This window comes from Sinocyclocheilus rhinocerous, unplaced genomic scaffold, assembly GCF_001515625.1.
Source record: "Sinocyclocheilus rhinocerous isolate Xijiao unplaced genomic scaffold, SAMN03320098_v1.1 scaffold919, whole genome shotgun sequence".
NCBI classification, from domain to species: Eukaryota; Metazoa; Chordata; class Actinopteri; order Cypriniformes; family Cyprinidae; genus Sinocyclocheilus; species Sinocyclocheilus rhinocerous.
In genome coordinates this window covers 363625-389110 of record NW_015637585.1, presented here as the reverse complement: position 1 = coordinate 389110, position 25486 = coordinate 363625, and the positions used below count along the sequence as shown (strand labels likewise).

Genomic DNA, 25486 nt, shown 5'->3' with positions numbered 1-25486 from the left:
CCCGACCAAGTCCATGGTTGACACCCTCTCATTAGCATGTTGTGCAGAGGAAAAATAAATGCGGAACTACATTCAGAAATAAATGAGTGATCAAAGGAAAATAAATAGGATGAGTTTAGCATTTCCTTAAACATTTTCAATTTGCCCACCAATTTATTTTATCTATTTGCCTACTTTAATCACATGTTTAATTATTTCTATATGTATTTAAACAAGAATTTGTGTATTTATACACACATTTATTTATTTATTTGCATATTTATTTATTTGTGTATTTATTTATTTATTGTTTTTGCAGGTTTCGTCCTCCATACACGGTAGTGAATGTGTGGAATGTGATGTGTGGAAAGATGTGAATCCATTTTTAGTATCTGAAGTGATAAACTTTGTTTAAATGGCACCTGACTGCTAAAGAGTAGTCAAACTGGTAGAATTTCCTGGTGCCAGCACAAAAACTTCTGCATACTTGTGACATGAGGATATATAATAATAAGTTTAATTTATATAGCACCTTTCCCAAGCTCAAGGACGCTGCACAATGACAAAAGCAAATAAACACTCATGTCATACATACATGGACAAGACATTTTCCAAGTCCAGAACATGTGGTTGCAGTTGCATACCACAGTAATAATACAGTGTCTGTATATTTAAACATATGATAATAAATGACTTTGCTGCTTTAAGTTTTGTGACTCTTTCCTTTGATCACTGAAGCTGTTAAAAGCTAAATCGACTGTGACTTGTTCAGAATTGCAGCGTAAGCTTCCTGTCTCACATTACCTCAGAAAACAATCACTTCCTCCTTCAAAGAACAACAGAAAACATGCCCTGTTCTGAAGTTTGACCATGACACTTAACCATTAGTTAATATGACTGATAAGATATAACTGCAGTCTATGTAAAGTTATATATGATACACTCTCATAAACAACATGTTTTGTTTTAAATATAGACATAATTGTCAATTTTTGCAACCAAAAAAAACTACCATTTTGTAATATGGTCAAAATGTTTAATATTTATCTATGGACTTACAAATCTACACACACTTAGCCGAGTGTCTATGCAAGCTAATAGACCATAGACAGCATATGCATTGGAAAAGTAGTTTGATGCAAAAACATAGTTGATGGAGACTAATTCTCTGGGAAGGAAATGGAAACTTTTTGTGGTTATAGTGTCTCTGCATTGTACTGTAACCTCTAGTTTGATTAACACCTTTATGCACGACAAACACAATGGCGAAAGTCATTTTCTTCTTCTGTGTATTTTCTTATTGGATTATGCCTATTATCTCATCCAATGGTAAATATATTTTATTTCAAACATTATGCATTTAACTTATCAACCTTAAATACTATATCTATCATTTTAACATGGTCTAAGGATCAGTTTTTATAATGTCTCTCCAGATGCGTCAGTGCGAGGATCTTCTGATCTGCTGAGAGTTCAGATGGGAGAAAACATCAGTCTGAACTGCAGCATGAGAAACAAATATGAAGTCTCCTGGTATCACCTGAGATCTGAACAACTGGATCTACTGATTGCAGCAGAGAAGGACAACACAGGAAGAAAACTTATGACCAACTACAAAAAAAACAGTACTTTAGTGAAATTGACTGCAGACACATGGGTCACCAGAGTCTCTCTAGAGATTTCTGGAGTAACAGAGTCAGATTCAGGTCTTTATTTCTGTGGAACAAAGTCTGACGCTCCAGAGATGTTCTTCAACAAACCCATCAGACTAGAGATCGAGGGTAACAGATTTCAGTTTTTCCATCATATCTTAACAAACTTGTCATTGTAGGGGGACCTTACAGAGCAATAGTTTCTGATTTAATCCATGAAACTAGTTTTGTTGGCATAAATGCATAGGTTGATATATATTGAACAAATATTTCACATTCCTTTCAGAGTAAATTTTCAGACCACAAACATACACCTACCAAACCTTTCTTGATCTGAAAAACAAATTCTAAAGGTCCTGAAATGCCATTATCAATTTTATTGCATAAAGGACAACTTAAAAACTACTGAAGCACATTTTAACCCAGTCTTCAATATTCAACTAACAACAGTTTTGTGTGTAAACTGATCATATGTTTACAGGTCTTACTGTAGTACAAGAGACAAAAGAAGTTGACATCAAAGGTAAATGATGTTTAATTCATTGTTCGTGCTCTGCTGTGGAGATCCAGCACTAATTCTAGTCATCATTTAACACTTTCTGTTGTACAAACATGAATAATTCTCTGTCTGTGTAGACGAGGTGACGGTGATGGAGCGTGTGCTGATGTTCGGTGGTGTTGGTCTGGCTGCGTTAGTGTTTTTTCTGGCTACAGTCATTGCAGGAGGAATCCTTCACTACCGCGGTTGGCAGAAAGGATGGGCCGCAGCCAAACATGCATCTCGGATTCATCACAGATCAGCTAAATAACTTCTACTTAAGCTTTATTCTAACTCAATATATCCCTGAGCTTTGCATTGCTGTATCATGAATTAAAGCAGAAAACTGTGGCTCAGATGCTTTTCCTGTTGACCAGATTTACTTTCACTTTAAAAAAGCTGAGATGTTGTGGCAAATGTTGCATTTTTTCAATCATTAATGGTTGTGTGGTTCATTTGTGGTTGTCACATTTAGTTAAATATAAAAACACTGTTAATAATAATAATAATACGTTTAATTTATATAGCGCCTTTCCCAAGCTCAAGGACACTGCACAATGACAGAAGCAAATACATTCCTATATACATGGACAAGACATTTTCCAAGTCCAGAACATGTGGTTGCAGTTGCATACCACAGTAATAATACAGTATTATAATAACAAAAAAACAACAACAACAACATTATAACAGGTAATATTGGTCGAACATATAGGTTTTGAGTTTAGACTTAAATTCGTGGAGTGTGGTTATTGTCCGGAGGGCCAGGGGCAATATATGATGGTAGGTAGTATTAGTGTTGGGCACTAATAAAAAACAGTGTTTACTCTAGGCTGAAGCGATCACCTCATAACAGGGCTGTTCAGCAACAACCTGTGTGCTTTGATATCTGACCCCTGTCTTTGTACCAGAAGATAAATATGCAATGAAATCAATCCTTATTTATATGCAGGTTTTGTGTAATGCATTTGTGCAATATTTACAAAGGCACTTTACATAGTTTTCATTACACACTGATCTAAAATAATCCTTACATGATCTGAAGCCATTTTTATTCAGGCATATTGACATAAAATAATCCTAGCATGACCTACAACTCCATTTATCCACCCTGGCAAATATATACTGCACACTGTCATTCACAGGTTTCAGGTTAAGAGGTTTGTGGTTGAGTGCAGTAATATCTGTCTGAATGCTACTTGACCCAAAACTTGTTCAATGGAGTTAAATTCCCTTGTTTTCATGGTTTTACATGCCGTTTAAATCTGGTCGCTAGGTGTTGTAAGCACTTCAAAATGAAAAATAAGTCTTTTGTTTTGTCTTCTGTGCATGATACTCTCGACCTTGTATTGAACACCCCCAGCTTTTCTTTCTCACATAACCATAACAACTCTGGCCGATAATTACAGAATGCTTGTCTTTCTACAGTTTAACATCTTTGCTTATTATTACCAATGAACTACTTAGAATTAAAGAGAAGTACGACAGGCAAATTATCTGAAATGTTTTATAAATTCGAATCCCTTTTATTAACAAGTTATTTAACAAAATATTACGCTCTTTAAAAGAATGATAAAAATGACCCATAAAATGACAGACAAATAGGGGTTATATGCTGGTAATTGTCAAGAGGTTTTTGTATAATAAGAAACTAAATCTGAAATGAAGGATCTCTACCTATTATGAAACATAATTTGTCCTTTATACTTCGCTACAGCTGTTCAAAGGTCTAAATACAGCAATATAGCAGCAGTTTTTCAGTGGGGTTTTTTATGCTCTGTTATAAATTTGAATTATATTTGCATACTCTCTCTCTTATGTGAGCAATACAGGGGTCATCTGATGAGCTGTGTTCTTCTCTTTCCTCACCTTAGGTTGATTCTACAGCAGTATTTGAAGCTGTGAGTGCCAGCTAAAGGCGTTCATGTCAGACTGTATGTGTGTTATGGTTTGAACCTCTAGAAATGTCTATAGTACAGTCTAGAGATGCTCAGCTGCAGGCGTTCATGCAGATGTATGAGCTGAGAGCTGCTTGTAACGCCTGTACTCATAAACAGTCACGCATTTCTTACTCTATCATTGCAACGCCTCACCGTTGCTCTCACAATCTTTTGCTAGTCAGAGCAAAGTTCAGAGGTCACAAATGGAGCCCAGTGTCTATGCGGCCCTCTTATCCACGCCCTAATCGATATGAAGTGTGTTGGTACTTTAAGGAGGATGTCGGGTGCTATGTGCATCATGACCGTTGCACTTTTGCTAGTAGCCCAGAAGAAGCTGCGGTGTGGAACTTACAGAAACACACAAACCTTAATCACGAAAGATTAATTCATCTGATAACTCAGAGACAGCGCCTGGACGAACAGAGCAGACAAGAAGATGGTCAATCGAGAGCTCATGAGCCTTTGTCATACAAGGAGAAACTCCTGGAAGAGTACAGACGCAGCTGCAATGAGATTCTTATTGTAAGTATAATGCACAAAAAAAAAAAACTGCACAATGCAACAGTGCACAACCACGAAACTTTATTTTAAAAACTTATCTTGTGAATTTGAAACCATGCAAATTTAAGGGATAGTTCACTCAAATCACTTTTTTTTGCCTCATGAAACACAAGAGGAGAGCTTCTTATGCGTTCAACAGCTGAAAGAAATTCATACAGGTTTGGAACAATTTGAGGGCAAGTGATGACATGAGTTTAATTTTTGGGTGAACTAACCCTTTTAACCCTATTTTACTTATACTAACTTGACAATTAACAAATTCCACAACAAAATGTTTAATATCTTAGATGCATGTATGTGTATTTTTCAGATCTCTGAGCAGGTGGACGATGTGTGTGTTACACATGATGAGAATCTCAGTTTGGACTGTTTACGAGAAGACAGTGAAATCAGATGGAAATTCACAATCACCACGGAGGTCAGAAATACTAAACTGTACTAACCAGCATCATCTCACACTCAGCCGTATTGCACACTAGCTACTAATTATCTCTTTGCTTGTCTTGTGTGTTTGTGTAGAGGTCCTTGGCTCATGTGGCTCTACTGAAAGCAGAAAATGGCGCGGTTTTCTCTTTGAGTGACAGTTTAAAGAACACCTTCCCCCCAATCTCATACATTGCAGGCCACCACCTTCGCTCCTCTCACTCCACCTACCAGTTGAGTGTGTCGTTCCTGTCATTCCACCCCGGTGTGTACGAGCAATGGTTGATATTCGATTTCGACATACGTCCAGTTCTGCTCAGGAAACTGAAAGTGAGAGTCGGTCAGCAGTTCCATGTCCAGCCAGATGAGGCAGAAGAGAGTGAATGTGCTGAGATTTTTTCGGATGAGCGCTGGAACAGAGGAAACAGGGTTATCGTGCCCTTCTTTGCCAGAAGGAAGGAGGACGAGCAGTTACTTAGTAAATACAAACCACCCCAGATTAACCTACAGTTCAATCCTCATGCAGATCTAAGTTCCCCACTCCATCGGGACAATTACAGAGAGAGAGCTCACCACTTCCTGTTCAGAGAGGAAATCGCAGAGGAAGAGCTCATTAGCAGGTACAAAACGCTTGTATAAATAGTACATCACTTAAAACACCCCTGGGTTATGGGTTAGTATTTAGATTGGGGTGCCCAATCCTTTTCCTGTAGATGTGCGGTTATGGGTTAGTATTTAGATTGGGGTGCCCAATCCTTTTCCTGGAGATGTGCCTTCTTGCAAAGTTTAGCTCCAACCCTTATCAAACACACCTGAACCAGGTAATTAAGATCTTCAGGAGCACTTGATAATTACAAACAGGTATGTTGGTGCAGGGTTGGAACTGAAGTCTGCAGGTAGATAGATCTCCAGGAAGAGGACTGGGCGTCCTTGGTTAAGGTCACAGTCAAACTCAATTCCTGGAGGGCCACAGCCCTGCAGAGTTTAGATTCAACCCTAATTAAACGTACCTGATCCAAATACTACATGGTTTGTGTGTTGGAGCAGGGTTGGAACTAAACTCTGCAGAGCTGCGGCCCTCCAGGAACTGAGTTTGACACCCCTGGTTTAGGCAATCAGCAATGCTGAAACTAATTAAATCTTTAGAATCAGCCACAGGGTTTGCTGGTCTAGGGAAAAAAAATAATTTTTTCAATGTAGAAGTAAGCTATTTCTTAGGAATGTGCAAGACTTTTGATAAATAACTAGAAGAATATCAATGTGCAGTAAATAGTCAAACTTTATGCAACAAACTAGTGTGTTTAAGATTGCAATAAAGAAGTTAAAATAATATAACAACAAATACCATTTTGTAATATTAAGCAGCACAGCTTTTTTTTATTTTTTTTATTTTTTATTTTTTATAGAATTTAATTAATTTTTTTAAAATAGCTTTTTTTTTGCCAGTTAAAAATAAGGTGCATCTTTTATAAGTATAGACCATGGATACATTATGTTAACCAATATTTTAGTCTTTTTAAATGCAAATTCAAGCCTGTTCTAATGATAGTATAAAATGTGGGCAAAGTTCAACACACATTGATGTAATGTATAGATAAGACTAATGGAGAGGTGGATAAACAGGTTCGGGTTAGGGTTCGCAGGTGGATTCTATTATAATGATTGGTTCTTTAGTGCCAAGAGAGGTTATATCCTTATGGTAACAAAGATCCAATATGTAATTGTAAATAGTACTACATGCTGATCTAAGTCCAAGAACCTTTTGTTGATATCTACAGGGCCACGTCATCATTAGGGGAGTATAATTCATCTTATGTCACATTGTCAGCCACACAGACAGACATATTTACCCTAGCAGATGAGTTCCTGTATGTTCCTGGGGTTTTTAAAGGGGTCATATGATGCTTTTTTAAAGATCATTATTTTGTGTATTTGGTGTAACAGAATATGTTGACATGCTTTAATGTTCAAAAAACACATTATTTTTCAAATACTGTACATTATTGTAGGTCCTCTATGCCCCGCCTCTCTCAAACGCTTCGTTTTCTACAAAGTCCCTCCTTCAGACAAGTGCAGTCTGCTCTGATTGGCCAGCTGACCCAGTGCACTGTGATTGGCCGAACACCGCAAGCACGCGTCGGAAATGTAACGCCCCTTACCATAATAGCAAGCTTCATCTTTCAAAATAAATGTAAAGACAGAGCCCGAAAGGGAAACAGAGTCGCGTGACAGACACAGTAATGATGCAGTACACAAGCCATGGTTAAGACAGCTGACTCCACTGTGATGTGACCCCCTCTCTCTCTCTCTCTCTCTCTCACACACACACACACACACACACACACACACACGATGCGCAAAACTCCGCATTTGAACAGTCAATAGCAAATACTTAAACTAATAACAAAACAGTAGCTGATTCAGAAGCGCCAGATTGACAGCAAAGTCAGAATTACCTCCTCTCCTAGGTTCACGAAACGGTCGTCCATAAAATGCATTGCTGTTCTGTTGTAAGTAATCTTAAAGATTCCTAAATGCATCTACTTCCGGAAGGCCAAATAAAGTGCTTTTGCTTTCGCCTAGAAACACACAGCATCTCCCTGACATGGCTGCTTCAACACTAACTGCGGTTACTGAAACCACGCCTTCTTTCTTTGCGTGAACATTTGGGCGGCAAATTACACAAATATTTCCACATAGTGAGGTAGATATGTGGGGGCGTGTTAGAACGAGCCGTTTTAGGGGGGCGTGGCAGAGTCTTAACTTTGATAAAGAATATCTCTTTGGTTTTGAGACTTTAGTCTTTGCAACTTCAGGGATCTTATCTATGCACAATCAGCTTGTAACACTCCAAAGAGAAAGGAAAACTTGAAATCGCATCATATGACCCCTTTAAATCATCTGCATACAGATGAGTCACAGACTACTTAGTGTGGGTCACATGGCAACATTGTCCTACTACCTAAACAAATTCTACTTCTTTAATAGAATGTCTACATCTAAAATAATGTATTGTAATGTTACTTATTCCTCATCACATGCCTCTACCGCTGGAATTTGAACTCATTCAGGGACCAGAGGCATTCCATGCTATCACATAATGTAATGGTCTCTGAGTTTGATAATGCTAGACAGGTATAATCACTAAACTGGATATGAAAGGAACTGAAAGCAAACTCAATGCAAAGATTAAAGGCATTCTTTTCTAACAAGTTAATTGCTGTTTCCATGAAAGGTTAAAACATGGGCAGGGCTGCTTAAAAAATCTGTTGCCATTGTTATGTATAGCTAAGGCGGTGAAGTATAAAAAGATAAATAGATTGCTGAATGATGAGGTGGATGAATGGGTTGGCGTTAACGTTCAAATTGAATACTCGCATCAATTCTATATGTCTCAGTGGCAACACTATTGCCACTCTTTTGAACTCTTGACATATTTTAATGGTGCATGCTCATTTCCTCTTTTTTAATATTTAAATTACATATGTAATATATTAATGGTTCATCCTATTTTCTTCTTTTTCCACACTTGTAGATTAAATGTTTGTGGGAGCGTGTCTCTCTCTAAACAGTTGAGTGATGGCATATCACAGTTTTCCGCTGCTGCAGGGAAGCTTTTTGCCACACTGAAGGTGTCCTGCTTGCTCACTCCAGATTCTCCTGAAGGGCTGATGCTTAAGCGAGGGGTGCAGATGGCTTTGGTGAATTGCATACCAGCAAAGGCCAGTGTGTCAGTAGATCACAGAAACCATGTGTACGAGGCATTGGTGCTCAAACAGGCTGCTGGCGAGGGTCACATCGGTCTTCATCTGTCTGCACAGTGTGTGTCTGAGCTACAGCTGAGGAAAGAAACCAGGTGTAAAATGGAGGTTCAGTTTCAGTTGGATAGACTGTCATTCTGTCAGATACACCAGGCTATTGACCACCTACCAGACTTGCACTATGTTCTGCCTGACTTCAGTAACAGTTGTGTCCCTGTGAACATAACCAAACAGTCTGAATTGAATAACAAGCAACAAATCGCCCTGAACTTCATCCTTGGCAAGTGTGATGTCAACAAAGTGGCTCCTCCCTTGCTTATATACGGGCCATTTGGCACCGGGAAGACACTTTGTCTCGCCTCAGCAGCCAAACAGCTGGCCCTTCGTTCTCAAAACAAAGTGCTCATCTGTACATATACTAACAGGTAAGTTATGCTCATTTTACATTATTGTGTGAACGAAAAAAACAGAAAAATGATATCAGACATTATACAACAATTATAGTTTAGTGGTAATTATACAAAAGTATTTGACCAAAGAACTGACCAGATCAGAATTCATTATTCAGAAGAATGGCATAAAAGAGCTACTTATGTGTCCATAAAATGCAATATTATCAGTTTTTTTATTTGAATAAAGAGATAGCAACAGTTAATCTGTATAGATATATTCCCTTGTGAATATAAAAGCTTCTATCTATTAAAATGTATGTTTAAGAAATCTAATTTTGAGTTTTGTTCCCTATAGTTCTGCAGACTTGTATGTCAGAGGGCACTTCCATTCATACATTACAAATGGACACCCAAACCTCAAAATACTCAGGATAAAAGCAAACAAAGGTGGGGCTTCCATCAAGGCAACTGATGACATCACTCAGAAATACTGTCTTTGCTCTCCAGATAGACAGTCCTTCATTCGCCCAGCACGGTCTGATCTAGAGTCACACCGTATCATTATAACCACCACATCGATGGCACGACATTTCCGTGAGCTGAAGCTTCCTGAAGGTTTCTTCAGTCATATCCTGATTGATGAGGCATCTCAGATGCTGGAGGGTGAAGCACTCATGGCTCTGGGCTTAGCAGGCAAACACACTCGAGTGGTTTTAGCAGGAGACCACATGCAGATGGCTCCAAAACTTTTCTCTGTAACCGATGACAAACGATCAGAACATACACTGCTGTATCGTCTCTTCCGCTACTATCAGGATGAGAGCAGCAACATTGCCAAGAAAAGCAGAGTCATCTTTAATGAGAACTACCGTTCCACTGCAGAAATAGTGGACTTTGTATCCACTTACTTCTATGTGAGTGATGGCATCAAGGCCAAAGGAGAGATCCCTCCCCACCCAATGCTACACCCCCTGATCTTTCAGCATGTCAGAGGAGAATGCCGTCTGAATTCCACCTCCATGTCCTGGTTCAATCTTGCTGAGGTCAACAGTGTGGTCAACATGGTGAGAGGACTTCTGACTGACTGGCCAATGGAATGGGGTCATAAAGAGCCGAAGCAAATCTGTGTTCTTAGTGAAGGCCAACAGGTACATTTCAATGCATTTATGACTTTAACATATGGCAAATAAGTATATGGCAAATGAGTTATGACTAAAATTATTAGTAACATACTGTATACGTTCTGCATGGTGACATGCTCCATGAACAATAATTAAAGGGTTAGTTCACCCAAAAATTAGCCCATGTTTTACTCGCCCTCAAGGCATCCTAGGTGTATATGACTTTCTTCTTTCAGACGAATCCAATCTGAGTTAAATTGAAAATTATCCTTGCTCTTCCAAGCTTTAGAATGGCAGTAGGCAGGTGTTTTTTTTCAACAGTCCAAAAGTAGTCAAATAAAGTGCATCCATCTATAATAAAACATGCCTCACACGGCTCTGGGAGGGGGGATTGGGTGAATAAAGGCCTCCTGTAACGAACCGATGAGTTTTTGTAAGAAAAATATCCATATTTAAAGGGGTCATATGACGTTGCTAAAAAGAACATTATTACCAAAGAACATTTGGTGTAATGCAATGTGTTTATGCAGTTTAAGGTTAAAAAAACACATTATTTTCCACATAATGTACATTATTGTTTCTCCTCTATGCCCCGCCTTTCTGAAACGCGTCGATTTTTACAAAGCTCATCGGTCTGAAAAGCGAGGTGTGCTCTGATTGGCCAGCTATCCAGTGCGTTGTGATTCGGCGAATTCCTCAAGCGTGTGACGGAAATGTCATGCCCCTTACCATACTGTGATGCCGTGTCCCGGCGCGACGAGACAAAGGCAAATTCTTTAAATATGAAAACGTACTTACAGGCTGTGAGTCAGAAGCGCCAGACTGTCCTAGCAAAGTTGGAATTGCCCCACTTTATAGAAACAGACACCGGCATTGTAGGCTACTCTCACAGGAAACAGTCCTCATCCTCCATAAAATGCGCTGCACACATCTGAATATTTGGGTTGAACTGTTCTCTTGAACTATCTCTTTGGATTTGAGACTTTAGTCTTTGCAACTTTACAGATCTTCTTTATGCACCAAGAGCTTGTAACACTCCAAAGAGAAAGGAAAAATTTAAATCGCATCATATGACCCCTTTAAAATGTTATAAACACTTCTCTCACTTCCGCTGATTGTCATATGTGCAAGCCATTCCAGCGGATGATGTAGGATGTATGCACAGCGCACGCGCCTGTGAGATATGCTATTCTCTCGTTTGTTTACAGGAGCAAAGGAAGCAAAGTTTCCGAAACCAGTCTCCACTTGGCTTATATCGAAATCATCTGGCATTTTCCTTTACAAATCCTTGTTTTGTTTTGCTCTCTCTCCTCCGCGCTTCCGCATTCGTCACTAATCACCGGCACGTGTGCTACATATACGTCCTAGAACATCCGCCGGAATGGCTTCCATGTACGACAGTTAGCTGAAGTGAGAGAAAAGTGTTTATAATGTTTTAAATATGGATATTTTTCTTACAAAAATGCATGGATTTGCTACAGGAGGCCTTTATTCACCCCCAGAGCCGTGTGAAGCACATTTTATTATGAATGGATGTGCTTTATTTAACTACTTTTGGACTGTTAAAAAAAACACCCGCCTACTGCCATTCTAAAGCTTGGAAGAGCAAGGATAATTTTTAATATAGACCATATCAAGCATGACTGAGGCGCAAACCTACACACACAAAAAAGTAGTCTTCCGGACGGCTCAAAGCGGCTCTGATTGCTGCTGCGTGTGTGTACACGAGAGATGGCGGTAAACGTGTATCGCAGTCTGGATGCTTACAATTAACTCCTTAGCGGAAAGGTTGGGATCATTTGTTCGTACAATGGATGACATCAGTCTTGTGTTTGGTTAAACTGAAGCAAGATAAACAGTGCCACTTACATACTTATCATGGTTCACTAAGATGTCCGGGAAGGCTTTTAGTGGACATTTCACTTGCATTGCTGGGTCAGTCTGTATATCTATGCAAATATTCATTTTCATATTTATTTGTACAGCGCTTTTCACAATACATATCATTTCACTGCAGCTTTACAGAACATGCATGTATATTACCGCTAAATGAATGCTAGTAAACTAATCACATGCCATGCCATTATTACTGATTGCATTTTTTTTAAAATGTGTGCTTAGTTTGGTCAAGTTTGTTGCTGTGAAACAGAGCATTCAAATGCTTTCTCGCATCTAAACCATCATCTGGTCACAAATTAACAAGATGAATGCAATTCAATGCTGACTATACCGTGTTTTGCATAAACCTGTATTAGTTTTTTTAAGATAAAAGTATAGCCTACATGCAAATTAATAAATGCACACACACACACACACACACACACACACACACACACTACATACAGTATATGTGGGTATGTATTTTTTATGCACATTTACTGTAAACACAAAAAAACATTAAAAATAGTAATGTGTCCAGACTTTTGACCAGTACTGCATATAAACAAAAGACATCCTCTCGCTTTCAACTGTTTCCAGCAAATTTATTAATATGTGATTAATATCAAAAGCAGCAGTCAGTAGCTGGCCTGGCCATGAGCAGCTTTAAGTACTACATTGCATTTCATCCTCAAGTTCTCAAACACATTTGGGTGTTGTTCATATGGTCATATGTGGTTTGGAACTGCAGGACAACCAGCTGTTCTTCCTGTCTCCATGTAGCACTCACTGATTTAGGTGTCTTGCATTACAGATGATGGATTTCCTAAAGACAAAAGTAGAAAAACAATTATTTAATTAAATGCACAGTATTACTATTATTGTTTAATACATCAATACATGTTGGAATTAACATTAGACAAGCTTAATAAGTGATGAAAAAATGTTTACCGTTACCTTTTGTAAACTACTGCAGTTAACTGTTACAGTATACAACATTCAAGTTTACCGTATACATTTCTATTACGTGTTACTCACTGCATTTATCTGCTGACAAGATAGCTAGGCAACTAATGTGAACTCATATTTAATTATAGCCCACATAACACTTGGCAATAAAACGGAAATAAAACTTTGGCCTTTTTCACTAAACAAGAATCAAAACGCTAGGCGCATATGTAAACAATGACGAAAACACAATGCTGCATCATACTTGAAGAGTTAACGTAAAGAAATACAAATAATAAAATGGGAAAAAAATGTAATTTCCTTACCTGAAACGAAATGTGCGCTGAATATCCTACAGTTGCTAGTTGCTATTCAGCCTTCTTGCTTCACTGCTGCAATCCAGGTGCGTTTCTCGGAAATCTAAACCCTTTAATTTCCGATTATTTATAAATTAAAGTTAGTTCCTGGCTAGAGGGGAGCACCAAACCTCCGAGCAACAAGGATATAATTTTAATTTTGACATTTTAAACAGCAGGATTAAATAAATTATCGCAATCCCACAAGCGCCTGCCGCCATTGTTTTGAATGCTCTCGAACACTAACCGGAAACGTCCAAGGAACAAAGACGTCACTTCCTTAAACCGCCGAACAGCCATTGAAATGGTCTGTAACTACGATTGGATTCGTCTGAAAGAAGAAAGTTATATACACCAAGGATGTTTTGAGGGTGTGTAAAACATGGGCTAATTTTCATTTTTGGGTGAACTAACCCTTTAAATGTCAACTGTTAATATTAATCTAGCAGGCATGAGAAATGCAAGTAATTCAACAATTCTGCTTAAAGACTTGAATTCTGTTAGTACTGATACATCATCAATACATCCTTTCTCTTTCAATTCTTCAGCTTGCTGTCACGAAAAATCATCTCCACCAGAAAGGAGTTCATGGAGTGTCTGTTCAAAATTTAGCAAACATTCAAGGTACTGGGGGGTTCAGAACATCCCTGTCTGCTGGAGTTTAGGAAAGATGTTTGATTCATCTAGAATTTTTTTTTTATAATATCAGTCTTGCATTTTATTTCAGTCACAAATTGTGTCTGTTCACATGTTTTTAAATTATTTATTATTATTATTTTTAAAATACAACCTACCTATAAAATTCTGTGTCTTTAGGGAAACAGTTCAGGGTCATTATCATAACAACAGTTCAGACAAGAGACAGACTTCTTCAATCAGAGTCAAGCTGCCCAGAGTTTTTTGATGACATCCGTGCATTGAACACTGCCTTGACCAGAGCCCAATCACTGGTGATTGTAGTTGGAGATGCTGGTGCTCTTTGTTGTTTTGGAAAGTGCTCAAAAATCTGGAGGTCCTACATAGAACATTGCATCAGCAAAGGCAGCATTAAACCAGATAACTTTACCAGAGACATCCTACAACAGGAAGTATTGGAAATTTCTAAATTTCAGAAGGCAGAAAAGATAGAAATGTCTGAGAGTGATGTACCTCTCCAGGCTGAAACTGATGCTATATTGAAAGAGATGGATGACTATGATTCTGATGTACAGGACTCAGATGAAGAGAAAGAACAAAGGAGGCCTTTATTCTCTACCACTGAAAAGGAAAACCTATTGGAGCTGGTCAGGAAACAGCCTGCTATCTATAGGCATGGAGAATTGGTGATGAAGGGACCTCAGTCAGGTTATGTAGTACCTTATGACAATCCATCTGAACACATTAATATTAAAGGGAGGAAAAGCATTGGCATGTCTTTCCCTGGGGATGAAGTTGTGGTTGAGACTGGACGAGATGATGAAGGCTCTCTTACTGGGAAAGTTTTAGGTTTCACAAACAGACAACCAACATCCTCTGAATTTGTGTGTTTTTTAGAGGATGAAAATTATCACAAACGAACACAGAACACTGACAAATACTTGGTGCCAAAAATGATGATACCCCTCAATCACAACACCACCAAAATGCGTGTCTTGGTGAAGAAAGAGAATCGCAATTTTATCCCAGTATGGAAGTATGCCAATGGCAATTGGACGATAACAAGAAATTTTCGTGTTGATGAACAAACAAAACAGAACTATGTTTTTGTTGTTCAGATTTTGGGCTGGAAAGAACACTGTTCATTTCCGCTAGGCAGAGTTATGGATATTCTACCAATTGGGACATCTTTAGAAGAGGGACTCAAGATTTTAAAATCAGAGTTCAAACTAACACCTCCTCCTCTACTGCAAGAGGACACAATTCCAGAGATGAAAGCTGATGGAACTGATGACAAGAAAAGAAAAGATTTCAGAGGTTTACAAACCTTTACCATTGATCCAGCCACAGCTAGAGACTTAGATGATGCCATTAGTATTAATGATCTGGGAAGCTGCTATGAAATAGGGGTTCATGTTGCAGATGTGGCTAGTTTCGTGTCTAAGGGCAGTTCACTTGATAGCTTTGCAAAAGAGATGGGAGCAACTTTTTATGATCCTGGAAAAGAACCTACATTCATGTTCCCAAAACATCGTGCCACCACCTTTTGGAGTCTTCTCCCAGGTGAAGATCGTAAAGCCATTTCATTAATTGTCAAAGTGGAAAAGAAATCAGGCATTATTACAAAAGGGAACTTTTACCTCTCTAAGGTCAAATCTAAAAAGAAGCTGACCTACAAGGAGGCTGAGGATATAATAAGTCAGTGTGACGGTGAGCTAAGATTTGATACTTTGGAGGACTGTGTCAGGGTGGCTTACCGTTTTGCCCGAAGCCAACGCAAAGCAAGACTTAAAGAAGACTGGAACTATGCCCAACCTGATAAACACCGGATGCCAGGGGAGAGAGAAGCAAATCTAATGGTTGAAGAGTTCAACATAATGTTTAACCATGAAGTGTCAAAATTTCTGACAGAACACACAGACACTACATTCTGCACTCCCCTGAGGTGTCAGGCTCATCCTTTAGCAGAACAATTAGAGATGATCAGTGATCGACACATGGAAGTCATTCCTTTATCCTCACACCTGACATTTCATATAGACAGAAGTCGTGTGGACCTGAATAGCATGATTACCTTCACTGTGCATTCTCCAGGGTCTAGAGATGTTCGCCTAAACAGTAATCCTAACTCCAGCCCTTTATCAAGCCACCTACGAGATGCCATCTCTGTCAGTGACTCTGAATATCATTTTGTAATTGGAGTTCACAAAGCAGATTTTTTTAGCTATGTGTCTGGGGAAAATATTCAGAACTTGGGTGCACAATCAGACATGTGGAGTTTGACGCCAGGCAAAAATCGCCGTGCTATCTCTTTAATTCTGAAAGTGGAAAAGACAAAAGGCAAACTAGTGGAGCAAAAGTTGGTGCTTTCCCGCATAAAGTCAAGCAGGGCATTGTCCTACAGTGAAACTGACAGCATCATCAACCAGTCAGGTGAAAATGAGATGAAATGTGATTCTCTAGAAGGCTGCATACTTGTGGCTTATCATTTTGCACTTGATCACAAGAAAAATAGACTCTCTGGACATGTGGGCAGTTCCAATCCTGCTGATCTCAGTTCATCTGAAGACAGCAAATGCAGGTTAATGATGGAGGAGCTGAAGCTGATGTTTAAAAGAGCTTGTGATCGGCTGATTGATCAAGAAACCCCATTTCCAAATACATTTAGCTGTCCGGTGACAGCTTCACCTGGTTTGGTGAGGAGACTGAAGAGAGACAATGAGGAGCTTGGGTCCCTCCATGCATTGGAGGAAAGTCTGGATTCATATCCTTGGCAGAACTATGGCAGTTTCATCATTCTGACATCTGTGTGGCAAAAGATTGAATCAGCAGCTTTGACATGTGACTTTTACAGAATGGCTGATCTGATTTCTACAGATGACATTCATCCACATTTAGTTCCAGCTACTGTTCAGTTAAAGGCCACTGTCAATAAAGCTTTCTTCATTCGTTCTCTCTCCTGCAAAGATGCTTTACTTGGGCACTATTCATTACAGCTGGATTCATATACACATGCATCCTCACCCATTCGCCGGTACATAGATGTGGTTCTTCAGAGGCTCATGCATTCAGTTCTCTGCGATCGTTCTGTTGAGTACTCTCAGACAGACATTGATGTCTTATGTGACAAGTGTAAAAGAGGTGAATTGAGGGCACAAGAGTATGAAAGCAAAGCAGAGTCACTTCATCTCGCAGTGAGTCTACAAAAGCAAAGCACATACAAAGTGGCTTTTGTCACCATTGTTGAACCTGACAGCGAAAATTTCAAATTATCATTTCCGTTTGACAAAGGAACTTACCCGGACAGGCTTCCTGTTAAATACAGAAATTTACAGCTTGAGGATCAACCAATATTTGACAATAAACAAAAACAGGTGACACTGACTTGGAAAAAACGGATATACTCACTGAGCATGACCCAGACGCCACTGCAGAACTTGAGATCCTGTTCAGAGATACAGCTAAGCACCTGGCACGCCATTGTTGAGGCAGTACGAGACGAACAGTGGGAAGAAGCAAAATCCCTTGTGTTAGCAACAGATGTGAGAGATCACAGTGAGACCAATGAAGTGCATGATACATCTCGATTGAATCCTGATCACACTTTTGTGTCTGAAGAGGGTCATTACACTGACTTCACACTCTATTTGAAAGCCGGAGACACTGTGCAGGTCCAGCTGACCTCAGAAAGGGACAGGGGCTACTGGGCGCCAACTGTACAGTTATTCAATGTGAGTTCAAGCTTTGAGATTTGTGTGGAACACACTGACAATCCTATTAAGTGCTTTTCCAAACTTGCAAACCGCCCATCCAAAGGTTACTATAAGGATGTAGAGGAATATGTGCAGATATGGAAGCCTCTCTGTGAAATGGAGTCTGCTGCTACTGCTGTAGATGATAGCGACTGTGTTGTCATAGAGAATGTGCTCATAACTTGGATGCTATCCTTTGATGATTCCAAACTCTCTGGAACTTTCTCTTTGCCTGTGGAATATGTCAAGAAATGGGCAATTGAATTTGACCTGGCCAAGTGTTTGATCTGTATCCGAAAAAGAGTTCTGAAGCAGAACCATGCAAATCAGTCAAAGCTGGATCCAGAATACTTTACTTGGGTGGCCCATGGTTTGACAACCCAATGTTTGGATCCTCCAGAAAACAGTGTGAATAAGTCCAAAATTATTCACTTTAGCATAAAATATGCATCCATGAAAATTCCAAAATTCAAGAGGAATGATACATTCACAGTGGAGGTGATCCCTAAACTCATTCCAGACATGTAAGCATGTGACATACAACAAATGCATTACACCACAACCATATTATGAGTCTTCAATACACTACAATTAAACCCTTAACATTACAAATCTCATTATTACATTATTTACTTTTTGTATATTCATGTATCAGTTCATAAATATATTTTTTTCAACATTGAGATGCAAAGTTATGATAACCAGTTGCTTTGATGTCTATTTTTTTCTGCTTTATTCATCCAGACGGAAGGAAAGTGCAGTGAATAATTTACCAGCAGCTAATGAACTTGTTAAGAACATTGCACTAAGACACCGGATTCTGAAAGAAAGTATGCATTGCATTCATAATATGCCATATGATGAGTGAGAGAACATTTTTAAAACACAAGTGTGGTTATGAGAAACTACTGTATGCAGTCAAAATGGTGATGCATATAGTTGTACAACCTTTTCTTTACATTCTTTAACTCTCAGCAAACATGACGATCTCTAAAGATGTGCAAGCATGAACTGAGAGCATGAACCGCAAGATCCTCAAGCAATGCCATGTGTGCTATCTTCAAAACCAGTTCAAACACCTATAATACAGACCCAGATTACAGACCTCTCATTAGCTGTATATATATTTTGCGTGTAGTTTCAGTTGTTCCTACTGTAAAATTTTTGTATATTGTCAATACATTTTATACAGAAGTTTTTGGTGAATCATGAATGTTTGAGTAACCGTTTGAATGTAGATTTTGTGTGTACATGCTCAGTGAATGAGGCTGTTCTTAATTACAACTTTCTCCTTTGCAAGTACTTTCTTTTTTGCAAGCACTGCATATTCATTATCATTTTGACTTCATAAGAAAGTTCAATTTAATATTTTTATAGTATGCTTCTGTTTATTTATTAATAATATACCTAGACAGGATGTTAGTGTCTTATTAGCGTATCTAATTTTTACTATTTTTTATTTTTTTTTAATTCTACATTTAACACCACAGTGAACCACAATGTGAGCTTAAAATGATATATTTACACTGGAATTTAATTGCATACACTTTAGTCCTTTGGTTTTAAAGGTACTTTTGGCTCTATCAATCCACAGGCTCTGAACAAGCTGTATACCTATATGTGCTCATGAGAGAGGAACCACCAGCAGGTCTGCCTCGACTGAATGAAAGCCAGTTTAAAGCTTTGGAACAAGCTCTGAACGGCAAATTCACCGTCATTCAAGGGCCTCCAGGTTACACATTCTGAGCATATACAGTTTTTTAGTTTAATCTTACAGATCACAGCCAGTTTATGGACTCGCAGTCACAGGGATTTTACTATTTTTTCCTAAATGTTTCTTAATGGAACTGAAAAAAGCCTTTTGTGTATCCTTTATAGGAACAGGAAAGACAGTTGTAGGAGCGTACATAGTGTACTGGTTCTCACAGCTGAACTCTAAGAATCCTTGGAAGCTGAAGGAGCTGAAAGTCAAAAAGAAGAAAGAGGTTATTCTTTACTGTGGACCCTCAAACAAGTCTGTGGATGTAGTTGCAGGTACAGTAAGCATAATTTTGAAAACTAGAATTGGTATAAAGAAGAAATTTCTGAATGTATGTGCTTGTGTTGTGTGTACAGAATACCTGCTCAAGTTTGGACATAAGCTGAAGCAATTACGTGTATACAGCAGACAGATGGAGATGCAGGAGTATCCCTATCCCGGCAGCAACCTTCAGTTATCACACAAATCACTGCGCCAAGAGCGGTCTAAACCTGAGCTCAGGTACTACCAATGAAGCAAAAATTGCTATTTTGTGATCAGCTAACATCACATTTGATATTGTACTGTCAGTTATTGAATCTATAACGAAGTAGTTATGATTAAATGCCCTTACCAAAGAAACAAACTCTCACTAGCCGGATTTTTATTGCAAATCTCTTTCTATAGAAATCACGGTATCAGTGTGCATGTAAATAAATGTGCTCAATGATCATTAGTTTATCTGAACAGTACTCAATTTTCACATTCTTTTATCTAGGGACATAACACTTCATCACAGAATTAGAATGAGTCACAACCCTCATTCTCAAGCAATAACTGGCTTTGATGAAAGAATTGCTCATAACCCCCATTCACTGACAGATGCAGACATAGAAGAGTAAGTATAAGTCTGTTTTATTAATGCTTCTTCTCTTATTTAGAAACTCAAAAACTACTATAAAAACTTTTAGCTTAATTTTCATCATCATTTTCTGCACCCGACTATAGCACATCTCTACATCTAACAGTGTGTCTACATGTGTGTGATTACATGTAAATGCATGTTTGCATGACGCCTTATTGTGTGTATCCCCAGATATAAGAAGCTGCTAAATTCTGCACGTTTGTATGAACTGGAAAGTCATGATATTATTCTATGCACTTGCACGGCTGCTGCCTCCCCAAACCTCACCAAGACACTCAGTGCACGACAGATCCTCATCGACGAGTGTGCCATGGCAACAGAACCGCAGACACTTGTCCCATTGGTCAGCTTTAAACCTGAGAAGGTCAGAGTGACTCTTGACTTATCCATAGCAAACAAGTCCGTCAAAAACTATATAAACTATACAGACTGGACATAAATTGTAGCCTATAGAAATGCTAAGCAAAAACTTTCTGCAAACCACATGACCTAGACTTCCAAAAAAACAACCGCCTGCATAGCCCAAATTATTAAAGCACAGAAACCTAGTTTTGGAAGAACGCTCATCTTAAGACACACCCTTTATAGCACACTAAACAAAGAATTCACAGGAAGCTGCTGGACACAAAGAACTTTTAACCAGCTCACCTTTGAAAACAATACAGCAGAAACTTAGAAGCAGAGTAAACACATAAAGTTTCATTAAACTTCACATTTTGCACAGCACTGATATGCTTAATTATAAGAAAAAAAGAAAAGCATTTAAAAACTAAATAAATTTAAATGCAACAAAAAAAATAGAGAAAACACTAGATAATGGAATTTAGTATTTTAGTCTATTTGAAATATAATGTAATAACAACATAAATAATATATGTATCAAGTTTTTAACTATGAATGCAAACTTTGTCTAATGGTCAACCAGCATAAGCAAACTTGATAAGGGACCTGCTTCTTGCTACATTTCTCTCACCTTACTTTTCCAAACATTCATTCAGAACCTTCTGTGAGGGTTTTCAGTTCCTTGTCACACAATCAAGGATCAAGGATACTCGTTTTGCAGGTTGTGTTGTTGGGGGATCACAAGCAGTTGCGTCCGATCGTGAAGAACGAGCATGCGCGGAGACTGGGCATGACACACTCTCTGTTTGAACGTTACATGGATAGAGCTCTGCTGCTTGACACCCAGTACAGAATGGTACAAGACAAACACGTACATGCTTCGCATTCACGCTTACATACACATATTTAATGTGGTATATTTTCTTCAGCATGAAGTGATCTGCAGATTCCCATCAGAGGCTTACTATCTGGGTAGGCTGAAAACTAAGGTGGATGAACGGACCAGCGTACTGCACATTGAAACTGAGGGAATGAGACACAGCAAACACATTCTGTTTGGAGACATACGAGGTGTCGAGTTCAGTTTGGTTGTTTCAACTGCACGGGGGAACGAGAACTCGAAAGCCAACTTTGCAGAGGTTAAGAAAGCTGTAAGTGAAAGATAAAAATATGAAAACCATCAAAACACAAACCCTATTTACACCAGAAAACAAACTGCACAAAACCTACAGTATGTATTTGTAACCATCACATAAAATAAAGTTTACCAAAACTTGACACTTCAAATGCAAAAAAACAAATAAATATATATATATATTTTCCCCCTTTTTGTTTTACATATCACCTTACTAATATATTATACAGTATACAGTTAGAGGACCAGATTTGTTTGAATGTGTTCTTACGCAGGTTGAGATTTGTGGTCAGCTGGTATCAGTGGGCCATGTGAGGCAGGAGAACATTGCCATTCTGTCACCATACAACGCACAGGTGGCCCAGATCAGAGATCGACTGAGAAGGTCCACTGACCCCCAGATGGAGAGAATCACAGTCACCACCATTACAAAGAGCCAAGGTGACACTTTTTATTGAAGACTCGTGTTTGTGCTTTAATATACAATTTTATTAATGTCTGTGTTCATCTTCAACCTGCATTATAAAAAATGTGATAATGAGGAGTGTTTGTAACAAATGTAAAAAGAGGTGCTCTACCAACAGAAGAGGAGGTGCAACCAAGAATCCAAAACTTTAAAGAAAATATATAGAGGCTCAATGAAACAAGCTTGTTTAAAGCTTATTTGAAGCTTGTTTCATTGAGCCTCTATATATTTTCTTTAAAGTTTGATCTTGAACTTTTATTTTTCTTTTTTTCTCTCCCTAATCCTATTAGGAAACTACTTCTCAATCAGCACAATTAGTGGAGTTGCACACCTGTTGGTGAGCACAGAAACCTAGTTTTGGAAGAACGCTCATCTTAAGACACACCCTTTATAGCACACTAAACAAAGAATTCACAGGAAGCTGCTGGACACAAAGAACTTTTAACCAGCTCACCTTTGAAAACAATACAGCAGAAACTTAGAAGCAGAGTAAACACATAAAGTTTCATTAAACTTCACATTTTGCACAGCACTGATATGCTTAATTATAAGAAAAAAAGAAAAGCATTTAAAAACTAAATAAATTTAAATGCAACAAAAAAAATAGAGAAAACACTAGATAATGGAATTTAGTATTTTAGTCTATTTGAAATATAATGTAATAACAACATAAATAATATATGTATCAAGTTTTTAACTATGAATGCAAACTTTGTCTAATGGTCAACCAGCATAAGCAAACTTGATAAGGGACCTGCTTCTTGCTACATTTCTCTCACCTTACTTTTCCAAACATTCATTCAGAACCTTCTGTGAGGGTTTTCAGTTCCTTGTCACACAATCAAGGATCAAGGATACTCGTTTTGCAGGTTGTGTTGTTGGGGGATCACAAGCAGTTGCGTCCGATCGTGAAGAACGAGCATGCGCGGAGACTGGGCATGACACACTCTCTGTTTGAACGTTACATGGATAGAGCTCTGCTGCTTGACACCCAGTACAGAATGGTACAAGACAAACACGTACATGCTTCGCATTCACGCTTACATACACATATTTAATGTGGTATATTTTCTTCAGCATGAAGTGATCTGCAGATTCCCATCAGAGGCTTACTATCTGGGTAGGCTGAAAACTAAGGTGGATGAACGGACCAGCGTACTGCACATTGAAACTGAGGGAATGAGACACAGCAAACACATTCTGTTTGGAGACATACGAGGTGTCGAGTTCAGTTTGGTTGTTTCAACTGCACGGGGGAACGAGAACTCGAAAGCCAACTTTGCAGAGGTTAAGAAAGCTGTAAGTGAAAGATAAAAATATGAAAACCATCAAAACACAAACCCTATTTACACCAGAAAACAAACTGCACAAAACCTACAGTATGTATTTGTAACCATCACATAAAATAAAGTTTACCAAAACTTGACACTTCAAATGCAAAAAAACAAATAAATATATATATATATTTTCCCCCTTTTTGTTTTACATATCACCTTACTAATATATTATACAGTATACAGTTAGAGGACCAGATTTGTTTGAATGTGTTCTTACGCAGGTTGAGATTTGTGGTCAGCTGGTATCAGTGGGCCATGTGAGGCAGGAGAACATTGCCATTCTGTCACCATACAACGCACAGGTGGCCCAGATCAGAGATCGACTGAGAAGGTCCACTGACCCCCAGATGGAGAGAATCACAGTCACCACCATTACAAAGAGCCAAGGTGACACTTTTTATTGAAGACTCGTGTTTGTGCTTTAATATACAATTTTATTAATGTCTGTGTTCATCTTCAACCTGCATTATAAAAAATGTGATAATGAGGAGTGTTTGTAACAAATGTAAAAAGAGGTGCTCTACCAACAGAAGAGGAGGTGCAACCAAGAATCCAAAACTTTAAAGAAAATATATAGAGGCTCAATGAAACAAGCTTGTTTAAAGCTTATTTGAAGCTTGTTTCATTGAGCCTCTATATATTTTCTTTAAAGTTTGATCTTGAACTTTTATTTTTCTTTTTTTCTCTCCCTAATCCTATTAGGAAACTACTTCTCAATCAGCACAATTAGTGGAGTTGCACACCTGTTGGTGATTATCAGACTGCACATAACTGTGTGAGATTGGTACTCTTGTTATCTGATGAAGGCCTTGGATGGCCGAAACGTCATGTTGTTTTATTAATAAAGCTTGAACTTTGAAGAGTGAGTGTTTGTTCAGCTCATAATGAGGAGTGTTATAATGATGTGATTGCAGGTAGTGAGTGGCAGTATGTGATTCTGTCGATGGTTCGCTCTTGCCCCTGCAATGAGATTGAACCTTATCCTTCAAGAGAATGGCTGTCCAAACACATTGGCTTTGTGGGTGATGAAAACCAGATCAATGTGGGCATCACAAGAGCACAGGATGGGCTATGCATTCTGGGTAATCCCTATATTACATTCATCTAGGAATGATTTTAAATTATATATTCTTAATGAAATACATATACCCATGTCCTAAAATCACAATGTTTTATGGAAAAGAAATATAGAATACTTGCTACAACCATTACTAATTTACTATTATAAGATATTAATATATTTATTTAATTCTGTGCTTTAGGCAATCAGGAGATACTGAACTGCAGCCCAGCGTGGAAGAAACTACTGAAACATTATTCAGGTCAAGGCTGTGTGGTCTCTGCAGACCAGATTACAGTACACAATGTACGTTAAATCAGATTTTAAAGTTGGATTGATCTTGAAGCATTTTACACTCAGTGGTTTTTAAGATTATATTTTTAACCAAATTTCTAGTATAATTCCACCACATTTTTAAATGGTTATGATTATATTAACAAACTAACACATTTGAGAATCTAACCATTCCTGTCATTTTCAATCGATTTAAAACCATGGCAGCTTGAGAGAAGAAATTACATATATTTTGTTGCATATAACCATACA

The 25486-nt window shown here is 38.3% G+C and overlaps 2 protein-coding genes and 1 long non-coding RNA gene across 5 annotated transcripts in view; 2 read left to right on the top strand and 1 right to left on the bottom strand.

The window, feature by feature from the left end:
* The window catches only part of LOC107749178 (uncharacterized), an 11731-nt gene extending 6330 nt beyond the window's left edge, over positions 1-5401 (bottom strand). Inside the window, exon 1 of the long non-coding RNA XR_001640998.1 lies at positions 5325-5401. This is a non-coding gene — a long non-coding RNA (uncharacterized LOC107749178). The remainder of the gene's footprint in view (positions 1-5324) is intronic.
* Positions 1-25486, top strand: part of LOC107749090 (helicase with zinc finger domain 2-like) — a 26723-nt gene extending 1237 nt beyond the window's left edge. The window contains exons 2-19 of one of the 3 annotated variants that reach the window (XM_016564141.1): positions 4044-4631; positions 4981-5088; positions 5190-5713; positions 8629-9279; positions 9602-10394; positions 14098-14173; positions 14366-18461; positions 18682-18767; positions 19532-19669; positions 19816-19971; positions 20053-20197; positions 20454-20573; positions 20772-20964; positions 21664-21798; positions 21872-22093; positions 22353-22518; positions 24795-24962; positions 25143-25486. In XM_016564141.1, the coding sequence (XP_016419627.1) occupies positions 4134-4631; positions 4981-5088; positions 5190-5713; positions 8629-9279; positions 9602-10394; positions 14098-14173; positions 14366-18461; positions 18682-18767; positions 19532-19669; positions 19816-19971; positions 20053-20197; positions 20454-20573; positions 20772-20964; positions 21664-21798; positions 21872-22093; positions 22353-22518; positions 24795-24962; positions 25143-25255 (8388 nt within the window). In that variant the 5' untranslated portion in view covers positions 4044-4133 and the 3' untranslated portion in view covers positions 25256-25486. Of the gene's footprint in view, positions 1-4043; positions 4632-4980; positions 5089-5189; positions 5714-8628; positions 9280-9601; positions 10395-14097; positions 14174-14365; positions 18462-18681; positions 18768-18912; positions 19035-19531; positions 19670-19815; positions 19972-20052; positions 20198-20453; positions 20574-20771; positions 20965-21663; positions 21799-21871; positions 22094-22352; positions 22684-24794; positions 24963-25142 lie in introns of those variants that run through there. The other 2 variants (XM_016564139.1, XM_016564140.1) reach the window with 2 other exon arrangements.
* On the top strand, positions 1237-2485 carry LOC107749156 (uncharacterized). Its single transcript, XM_016564261.1, has 4 exons — positions 1237-1308; positions 1416-1760; positions 2113-2154; positions 2268-2485. Exons 1-4 carry the CDS (start codon positions 1242-1244, stop codon positions 2438-2440), a joined length of 627 nt encoding a protein of 208 aa, XP_016419747.1. The 5' UTR covers positions 1237-1241; the 3' UTR covers positions 2441-2485.